The 11,700-nt window shown below is 33.1% G+C and overlaps 1 protein-coding gene across 1 annotated transcript in view; it reads left to right on the top strand.

Moving 5' to 3' along the window:
- Positions 1-3,321, top strand: part of dysc (whirlin protein dyschronic) — a 79,509-nt gene extending 76,188 nt beyond the window's left edge. The window contains exons 12-14 of the mRNA XM_018536862.1: positions 380-685; positions 2,245-2,323; positions 3,179-3,321. Coding sequence (XP_018392364.1) covers positions 380-685; positions 2,245-2,323; positions 3,179-3,321 — 528 coding nt within the window. The remainder of the gene's footprint in view (positions 1-379; positions 686-2,244; positions 2,324-3,178) is intronic.
- Positions 3,322-11,700: the final 8,379 nt, after the last annotated feature.

Here is an 11,700-nt window from a genome sequence, read left to right on the forward strand (position 1 = left end):
ATAATTAACGTAAATCTCAAATATCGTAATATTATTATTTAAAACAATTCAAAAAATTTCATTATTTAAATAAAACTTGGGAGTTTATTATATCTTATTAAAATTGCAATGTTTTTATTTTTAATGAAATGTGCAATTAAAAAGGAAATTAAGAACTTGGAAATTTCATAATTTCAAGATTTTAATACCTACTTGATATATTTATTAAATTTACTTTGAAACATGATAATGCAATATATGATGTTTCAAAGTTTCACGATATGATGAAAACACAATTAAAGAGTTTTTGGTAATTGCTGACGCGTATCCGGCGAAATGGCTGGAGATGAGGCCTGATGTTCGATTACCGCCGTTCGAATGCAAGTTGTGCCCGTTCCAGGAGCTCGCACACAAGCTCTCGCGGAGCTTCGACATGCAGGAAGCGCAACTGCTGGAGGAGGGTGGCTCCGGCAGCGGGTCCGTCGTGGGTGGGACCGCGGGAGGCCCGCCGCGGCGGCATCACAGCGTGCAGCGATTGACTCGCAGCGAGATGTCGGAACGACGGGAGGAGGACGGCGCCCTGGTGGTGCCCGATCATCAGGGCAATCTGCGGATCACCGTGAAAAAGACCAAGTCGATTCTAGGCATTGCCATCGAGGGCGGCGCCAATACCAAGCACCCACTGCCCCGGATCATTAATATACACGTGAGTTTGACAGTGTATATAGAAAAATACATACTGTACGCAAAGAACAATTACTTTCAAGTATTTCAAAGGTTCACATATCTGCAAATAAGTTTATAACAAGCATCAAGAATTTATTCAAAATCTTGAGTCCTATCTCCAATTAAAATTATTAAATTAAAACAATTTGTTTACTATATAAAGTTGTTTCTTCGATTAATTTTATAACATTCTTCAAAAGAAAATAAATTCTTTTTGAGTATATGGTATATACCAATAAATATTTCTGAAATCTGTAATAAATAAATTTTAAGATTATTATCAAAAAAATTCTTTGTTAAAAATAATCGTTACTTAAAAGAAAGAAAGTAAATTGAATAATCATTTTTCTTAGCAATAAAATGATATCTTTCTATGTGTCTTTCCTTGATTGCATCAACTTTCACACTTTAAATTGGATATAAATAATTTCTCGTATTTAAAAATGTATATACAATCGGTTATAACCAAAAACATAGACATGTTATGCATAAAGAGATCTTCAGAACTTTTGGAATGCAAAGATTTTTAATGTTCGCCCCACCAATAAATCGTAGCATAAGTTGTCAGATGAAAAAGGTGATTGTGTATGTGTGTGGGTTGGTTGATAGTTTTGAAGCTATCTCTGGCAGGTTATCCAACATAGAAGTTAGGATGTAACGTAGGATAAATTAGGGCAAAGCTGGCAAATATTGGATCAAAGGAAAAATTGAAGCAAAGCCATGGGATATTGAATTAAAAGTAAAAGTAGAATTAACAAAGAAAATTGGAACAGAGGGAAGCCAGAACGAAGTTGGAAAACGTTAATTTAGAACAAGAATAAAAGAAGGGGTATATCAGAGAGAATGTATATATATAGGAAATTTAGCGTAAAATTACAGATTGCTGAGTTAGAGTGAAAGTGAGGCTAAGAAAAGTCGAGTCAGAAAAAAGTTAGATTAAAATAGTTTTAGGACGAAATTAGAAAAATATTAGAAAGGAATTAGAGTCAAATGAAGTATAGAGTTAATAATTTATAGGGCATAATTATCTATACTTTAGAAAAAATTCTATTAGTGTAATTATGTTTACCTATTTAAAAATTACAAAGCTAATATTTCAAAGGATGAAACATAATTACAGTAAAAAATAAGAATACATTCTTATTTTGTAGTTTATTTTAAGCATTTAATAATTAAAGATGTAACATTATCGGGATATACTTGGTCATAAAAATTAAAAAGAATATTTTTTTTTATATTAGATGTGCAAATCTCTTTCTCACATATCTAGCTTACTCTACATAAATAATTATGCGCAAAAATAGGGTATGCTAATGATGTCAATTAACATTTTCTTAATCTTCTTAATGAAATACATTATGACAAAATATATGTTTTATGTTACTTATGATGCCAAGCGCTTAATTTAAATGAAGCTTGGCTTGAGCGAAACGCGCGATTAATATGCGTCGCGGGCGAATTTATCGTCGACGCCATTTACGGTGGCATAAACAATATTACGCTATAAACATGACTAACGCATACGGTAATTCGTTGCAGGACAACGGAGCAGCTTACGAAGCTGGTGGCCTCGAAGTCGGACAGCTCATTCTCGAGGTCGATGGTCAAAAAGTTGAAGGTAACACTAGCAAGATCAAAACGTGATAGATCTCTATGCGGAATATCTTATATATCTATAATTTTCCCTCATCACAGTAATTTTATTACTGTAATTATGTTTATTGGTTTAAAGAAGGCTACGATTTTAGAGAAAAAAGTATCAACTTTGTTTTGATTAATAATGCTAAGGTATTTCACCTTAAGCCAATTTAATTTTGTAATGGAACAATTTAAATAATAATATGATACGATCCAAGTAATAATAATACGCTTTAACTCTCCACCGGTCAAGTTGGATTTTAACTGATTGTGAGATATATGATTATTTTGATAGTCCGACAATATTATTTCTAGATCTGTTTTTGATACTTTAACAGAACGTCTTTCTCATGTAAAAACAATAGTGATGATAAAAACTCGTTGATAAAGCTTCGACAAATATATGCAAGAACTTCAGATTTTTATACGGTTCAAAACAATATAAAAATATGTATTGAAGCTCAACGACCCAGATTGCTGACGAAAGGTACAAAATTCCACATGGCCGACACAGAGAATTTAAAAAATTAGTTTAAATCAATAATAATATCGTATCCTTACTTCAAAAATAATATACCTAAAACAATTTGTGATTTTCAAGTTTCGTAAAGAATAAGTTAAAAAAAAATGTTACTCTATCAATTATTATAAAATTTATTGATTTACAATATAATTTAATATGTATAAAATAATTAAATAGAAATATATATATTAGTTTTAAATTGATACCAATTTTTTAACAACCAGTCTTTACATCACATCAACATAATCGATTGAATTAATTCTTTACTAAATTTAATTTTCTGAGCAATTATTAATTCTACGTTATTTGTAGGACTTCACCATCAAGAGGTCGCGCGGCTGATCGCGGAGTCATTTGCACGCCGCGACCGAAACGAGATCGAGTTCCTGGTGGTGGAGGCGAAGAAGAGCAACCTCGAGCCGAAGCCGACGGCGCTCATTTTCCTGGAGGCGTAGCAGGAATCTCCCACCTCCGAGCCGGAACCACCATAGCCCAACCTGACCAAAGCTCGGTCGGCGGCGATCCCGCTTGAACGTCACCGCCGTTAATCCGGTCGAGATTGGACGGATCGTCAATCAAATCTCCCAAAGATCCGACTTTGAAAAACAACCTTCCTCGAAGAGAGTAACGATCTCCCTCGAGTTTCTCGATTCGGACGACCGAGCTGTCGGTCAGCTGCTAATTGATTAACCTGGCCCTGGTGGTGGGAACTTCACTTCACCCCGCTGACGAAACAACACCTCGAAGACAACACTTCGAAAAGAGAAGAAGCGAGGACGCCCGGAGAGATTTCAGGCCGGCGTTGCCAGATCCTGATTTAGAAGGGCCCTTCGGAAGGCCGCGTTATATAATAATACGTGCGAAAATCACGTGATTAATGGGACAAAGGATCCTGGAAAGTTCCTGGACTCTCGTGCTAAATTAGCTGGAGTCGCAACCCGCTCTCTCGAACTTTTCTCTTCAAGCGCGCGAAATCCACAAATCGGCACGAGACTGCCGCGAGAAAGTCACATTACTGTATATATACAATACATTACCGCTGTACATACCTCTTGTAACAAAACGCAGTTCGATAGGAAGCAAATAGCCGATATACTTCGAGAGCACCGGGACAGTACATTCGGATGGTCTCTGGCAACGTCGTTCTCGGATTTCCAGTCACAGAACTGTTTATCAATTAATTGCGCGACCATCGTCCATTTAACCACGTAAACGCGGCTCGATATGATGAAATGCAACGCGAGAGCTGTTATCCCCTGAAAATAAAGCGCAGAGAAAAAAAAGCGGAATAATATATTTTATTTTTCAACGATCGCATCGTTACGTCGGTGATTACTTCAAGGCTACTTAAGGGAAAATGGACGGAAGAATCGCGCAATGTGCCAAACTAACTAAAGTAAATCGTTTACATGTAATAAAGCTTACTATTCGATAAGGGATCGAAGAAAGGGGAGATAAATTCAGCGAAATGCGCGAGAAAGTGCAACGAGAGAAGGGCGGACCTACATGCTCACATGGTGTAGTTGCGTGAACGATTACCTCACAGACACATTCACATTACACCCACGTTTCAACACAAATATTATATATTCGCGTGAAATCCGTATTACGATGGCGCGAAGTCGCGCCGACTCGATCAGTCAGGATTAATTGCGCCGTTGATTAATTATGAGAGTTACTGGTGGTATTTCTATCCGAAAGGTAGAAGGATGTAAGCTCGGAAGCTCATTATATCGGGAGAAATTGAGCGAGCTGTAAAAAGTTGCGAATATGCACAACTTTTAGTGGTGGATAAATAAAATAATACAGGGCGAAATGCAGAGGAAATTAAATTCCATCAAATGTGGATCAAATGGATACGAAGTTCACTTTTAAAATGAAACAAATGTAAAATTTGTATTGTAAAACAGCGTCAAATTTTATTCTCTGTTTAAGGAACTATTTTAAAATTTGTTTTTAACTTGTTGATTATTATTATTTAGGAAAACAGGCGTTCTAAAATTTGTTTTCGATTTGTTAATTGTTTTTTGAAAAAACAGACGTTGTAAAAATCTAATAATTTGTTATTATAATGCGAATCCTTTCGTTATGTTTTTTTAATTTGGGAATTTTTAATAGACACGTATTTAATAATTACGAGAAATTGAGATAATTTCAAATAACTTCCTTCTACTTCTCGAATATAATCCTGTTGATCAAGATTCTCGTTAATTCGAGTGATTAGGTGTCGTTCGGCTGGTCCTCGAAATCGCGCCTAATATTGCTTAATAGTCTGTTAAATGTTATACTGTATAGATTAACGTTGACGTAGTTAGTAGACGTTGATCAGACGTCACTAGGACGTTACGCGTTGTTCGTTTGTTGCGTTGTCAGTTATATGTTAGAAGATTTTAACCCCTCGGGCATGCGATATATTTACAAACAAATACTCGACTCCAATTTAATCGTAACGTAACTAAACGTAATTTCACAACGAGAAAAAATAAATCAATTAAAAAATAAATAACATTCCGTTATCTCTTTTTATAGATCAATCTGCCAAAGATGTGGTCAGTTTTTCTATCAATATTTAGAAATTACTAATATTTGTTTCGTTTATCCTGTAATGTCTGTAATGAAAATTAGGTTAGAATCTAAACAAAAATGAATCGATATTTAATATTTAAAATATTAAATAAAGATAAAAGTGGATCAAATATTTGATATTAAAAATATCAAATAAAAAAGGATGTAATTTTTAAAACTCCTCGTACGTACGACATATATATATCGTGACCCGAGATAAGGTTAATAATAATATTTTTTTGACTGTCGAGTATAGCCGAAGTGCGTCGATGATCGTCATCGAGGCGGAATTAACGACGATCTTGACCGAGATCGAGACCGATGGTGTCGACTTGTTAACATTGCAAACCGTTGTTGAGGCTTAAGAAGTATATTACTCACGTACACATTATGGTACACATATTTATACATGTACATATAGTATTATGGTATGAAAATTACCGTAGTGGAATTGCAAATCGTACCTAATTACTAGGCGTCAAGCGTCTCGCCGAAAGGGAAATAATTTAAAGATAAAAAAGAGAAAATATTTAAAAAAATAATAAAAGGGCGATATTTTCGAAGAAAACCTATAAGCTTAGAGAGTGCATAGTAAGGGCCTGATCGAGTACGAGCGACGGGAAATCGCGGAGGATCCTACACAATCGGGGATCTTGCACTGAGAAAAATTTCTGATTGAAAATGAACAAACCAGAAGATTCTTATCGTGCGTATCAATTCGAATTCCGATTATATCTCAATTATAATTATTATAATAGATTCAACTAGAAAATTCTGATTTGTCCATTTTCAACTAAAATTCCAATTAATGCAAGCCTTTTTTTCCAGTGCAAGAAGAATTTTCGATAAATCTCTGACTCGAGGAAAAAGGCAACCGTGTTGAACAAGATAAGCTTTTATACAATATTTTCTCTCTCTAATTCAAACCGCGTGTTATATAAAGGATAGTCAAAATATAATGTAAATACTATAAATAATAGGAAATGTAACATTATTATTATATAATATCTCATTAATAAGAAATTGGCACGTCACTTGTTTTTAATATATGTTCTATCCTTGTTGGAATAAAGTCACATAATGCTTAAAACAATTACTAGTGGAATGTTATTTTAATAGAATTTTGAGTTGTTTATAAAATGATATTGGAAGAGAAAAATCTACTTTTCACTCTATTTTCTAAAATTATACTCTCTGTTCAAAACTTCAATATATTTCCTGGCCAATAAAATCGCTTGATTTAAATATCAACGAAACATTTGTAATTTTGAAGTGCAGACTAAGAAACAGATATTCTTTTTCGATATTTTTTAAGGAATTGAAAGATGTTTTACTAGAAAAAATTATATAACACTGCACTGTAGCAGTTGCTACTATTCAAGCGTGTATGACTTTACTCCAATAAAAATGGAGTCTGTGTTAAACATTGCAAATGGTAGGCCAACATCTTATTAATAAAACATATAATATATTTCTTGATGTTCACGTTTTTATTATTATTATATTATTTATCCCCTATATTTTCTTCATATTTTCATATTTTTACATAAATTTAATTTAATTGTACCCATAAAAGAAATAGTGACTGACAGCTAGTATTTTTGCAGCATTTAAATTATACGTATATTTATACATATTTATAAACTAAAACGCAGAAAGAAATCGATATGTTCTTTTTCCTCGAGTCAGCAAAGTTTACTGGAATTCATTTTGAGAATTATAGTAAGACACTAATTGATAAGTCGCGTCCCATTCTTGCGTATATGCATGATCTCGACATGCATGATCGACGAATAGATGCGTCTCGCGCGAGCATGCTATAGAACAAGACATAGAAATTATTAAGTATTATCTTTATGTAGGTAAGCGATAAATAGAGCAGGAATTGAGTAGTGCGTGACAAGCATACCGCGGAGTATTTTAATACGCTAATCACGCATCTGCCGAGAGGAGAAACGACTCGATCGTCCGCGATTTTGCCGATTACAAGATAAAAGGAAAAAAAAACTGTTGGAACTGAATATACGCGTTAGAATATACGCGTGCCAGCAATTATGCAGTTGTATGAATGCCAAATCGAGCCACAAGCGAGCGAAGAAAGACACTTAACCACATTGTTCCAGACGATTGATTCCTGAACGATATGATACGTAAATATCGTTGGTAAATGCATAGAAAGTTTCATCTTTATCCCATCAAACGATTGACATTTCGGCGTTTTCGAATTTCTTTGGTAGACTTATGTAAAAACTAATCGTTGCAACTTTTTAATATTCTAAAATTTGTAATACAAATCAGATACTCGAAAATATTTACGGTTTCGGTGTGTAAATTTAGATTATTCTTATTAACATATACATAGTGTTAATTGTTTTTATATTCGAGTTATACTATTTTGATTGAAATTAATTATAGTTTTTATTTTCAGTCAAAATAGTATGATTCAAATAAAAAAATTAACACTAAATGTATCTTAATAAAAATAATCTGAAATTACAGACTAAAAAAATACTAAATTTTAATAAATATTTGTTTGAATAGTTCAAGTAAATATTTACTAAATGTAAACTATATACTATGTGTGATTTAACTATTATTTTTTAATACTCATTTATTACTATTTTTATTGAGCAAATATTTGCTTACTGTAAGTAAACGGTTGCTTAGCACTATTTAAAGAAATTTGTATTAAGATTCAGTAAATATTTTTCAATGCAAATTTAACATAAAAAAAATTAAATTGTTTGACATTTTTCACAAAGAGATTTATCATAGAGTTAAGTTCAATAGATTCACTATCAGCTCTAGATGATTAAAATCAAATAAAGTTACTTGTAATATTATTTTTAAAAAACCAAAGATTTTCTAATTACGTTAGAGAAAGTAATAAACTTTCTTTTAGAAATATTATTTTAAAAAAAATTATTTAAACAGCTATCATATCGTGAGGGTTCAACTGCCTGTAATTTCAGCAAATGTGCCAAAAAGTTTGCGCTTAATCATATCACCATCAACGACAACGGCGGCTTCAATCGACATTGTCACATCGGCGAAGAAGAAGAACGAGAAGGAGGGAGACAAAAGAAACTGAAAAGGATTTCCCGGAGCACATTTGAATCTTTTCTTCGCTATTCTTTTGTAGCACGCACGGGAGCATGCAGACAAGTCGCTTTAATCGCTATGTCGCAGTGAGAGAAAAAGCGGGATAGTATTAAGAAAGAAACTAAGAGTGAGATAAGCTTTGACGGGAAAAATAGAGAAATCACGCTTCTCGTTTCCCTTTGAATGGAAGGAAGAGAGAAAATTCGTGTCGACAAATTGTCAGAAGAATTGGAGCGCCAGACTCGAAAAACGAGAAAGGACGAGGGGGTGGCTCGAGAATTTCGTAAAGCGACGGGGATAATATAACTACAAGAGGAACTCGACAGATAAAAATAAGATGAGATATTTTTGTAAAGCTTTCGATGTTTATCGCAATCCCAGAAACGTTTCGAAGATCTCAGCTGACATATCCGACAATGCCTTATCGCTTTTAAAAATCGAAAACTATCGGGGAACGTTATGCGAGAGGGACGAAGAACCGAGAACGTGAGACACCTGATCTAACACACACACAACCCCAATCCATTCCCGCCTTCCGAGAGAGACAACTCGCGAAACACTCAGTTAAGCGCTTAAAAATAATCGCAATAATGCATTTTAATGATATCATGCGGATTTATTTATCTTCTTTTTATCCGAAAATTACAAAACACAATGACGTTAATAGACTTATCTCTAAAAAAAAGATATCGATAATAAAGCAGCGTGATAAAAACAGAAAGGTCGAATTCTTCAAATACACTGAAAAAAGTCTGATAATAGTAATCAAACCTAGATATAATAGTTACTAAAGCTTTGATGGAACAATTTCAATCAAATATTTGGTTAATTCGGTTATACTATAACTAAAATCAACTAAATTAATTTTTTTTAATATTATTTTACTTTTCTAATTATTATTAAACGATTGATTACTGCACTGTTAATATCAAAAGAATAATGACAATCCAATCTCTAAGTTACAAATAATACATATTTTGTTATTTCTAATTACTAAATTATAAATCAATCCATTTCTGTGATTAGTTTCAAAATAAGCAATGCATTAATGCCATGCGCTTAAATAATAATACTAAATTGAGGTATTGTACATTTAAAATATATTTTCCTGAGTTAAATTGTTTAACTCTATTACTTTAATTCTATTAATAACATGTTAAATAAGAGCAGTAAGTAAAGCCTAAAAGAGATCTAGAAATTATTAAAAATAACTCAAATTAGATATAATTAGACATTATAAATTTAACAGGGTATTATCGTATTTGAAAATATCACTAAATGTTTTACCATAATATACTAAACAAAATACTTTCGTAGCTATCAGACTTCCTCTCAGTGTATTAACATTGAATCGAATCTTGATTAATTAATCAATGGGTGCCGTAGCTTTTCACTTGATTGATGTCAGTTATTTTCGCACGCGTGCACGCACAATATTTTCAATCCATAACAACGTACGATTTCAATGGTCAAACTGTATTCCAAATCGAGTCTCGAATAAATCCTGGTCTTTCTTAATTGGTAGTTTTCTTCGATGAGAATAAATGATCTAATTTTCCGCAATTTTTTTCGACCTCATTTTAAATGAAGAAGTATAATTACGTTTAAATTAAAAATCGTGGGAACTAGTTCCGTAAAAGAAAAGAAGATTCAGTTATATAATAAATTTTATAATCTTATTAGTTTCCTCTCTCTTTTACGAAATAATCCTTTTCTATCCGGAACAAATTCTGATCCCGGCTTTAACACATAATCTCATATCCCTCGTATAAAGAATATATAATAAAAAGTTCAAGGTATCTCACGTGGTACGATGACGTTGCATCGCTCGAAGAGTAAAAAAAATTTAATTAAGCAACAACAGAGGACAGCTAACGCAAAGTCTCGCGTAACTCCTAATTCCTGTTTACTTATCAATTGAAAGAGAGGGAGAAAAAGTAAGCGGAAGAAAAACAAAAATAGGAACACGCTATTATCACGTCATGCAAACTCGGTTTTCTTTCTTTTATCATATTTTATTATAATAAATAGACATACATCCATTGCACTGGTTTTTTGCAATTAACGTACAAAAGAGAGTCAATTGATCGAATATGTCTGTAATTATAATATAAAAAGAACCATTTTGCTAAAAAAAAATCTAAAATTTTACAGATACAGATCTGAAAATAATTTTGTTGAACTATCAAAATATTTAATTTTGTTGGAAATTTAAACTGGTTGCTGAAACATCAAAATTTTTTACAGCATTGCTCATATCGTCATCTTTTAGTTTCAACATAATTTGATGTTCAACATAATATGATTATTATTTTGATGGTCTAAAATTATCTTCAGATATCTTTAATTGCAATATTTAAAATTAAAAAGAATTTAGTCTCATTTCTTCACTATGACTTCGTACAAAGAATCGGTTGTAAAAATTCCTTTTAAATCACAATTCTTGTATCTTTACAGACACTCTGGGGTGTGTTCAGATTCCTTACTCAGAGTAGAAATATTTACCCGACCCCGTTCAGATAGTATCTGAGTAATTATTTTTTGACTCGGTAGACTGCGTTCAGATTGCTAAGTTAGAGTAATTGCGTTAACTCTAGAGTCGACTTTTCAACCCATCATTTTTCATCGGTTAAAGAGTTACTCGGCGTATTTTAGCGGCAAGTTTGAAATTGAGAATACCAAAAAGAGTTCCGAAGAACCATTATTAATAGGGTCCCCTGCCAAAATAGGATGAAGACGATTTTCTAACAGTTCGAACGTACTAGGCAACATTCTATAATGTTCACGGAATTGTTTTGTATTAAATCTTGGGACTGTCTCTTCTACATAACCTTCAATTCGTATAGCTTTTCTCAATGGGCCACGTAGCCTTAGATGGGCTTCCAATAAAAATGCCTCGACCAACTCTTCCTCTTCATCACTATTTTCCAATGTTTCACTGAATATTGATCTGAACAGTTGTTCAGTCACATTAATGGCCATAAGCACAATGATATTTTTTTCGTAATCCATCTTTTTCCTTTCTTTTTATTCCTTGCCACCATATTTTAACCCAAATGACAACCCGAACCGTTCAGAGCCACCTGTTACTCGGAGTGAATCAGCCGAGTTAGAATCGAAACTCTAGATAACTCAACCCTGGGTCGTCAGGTTGGGAATCTGAACAC

This window comes from Cyphomyrmex costatus, unplaced genomic scaffold (genome assembly GCF_001594065.2).
Source record: "Cyphomyrmex costatus isolate MS0001 unplaced genomic scaffold, Ccosl1.0 scaffold160, whole genome shotgun sequence".
Classification (NCBI taxonomy): domain Eukaryota; kingdom Metazoa; phylum Arthropoda; class Insecta; order Hymenoptera; family Formicidae; genus Cyphomyrmex; species Cyphomyrmex costatus.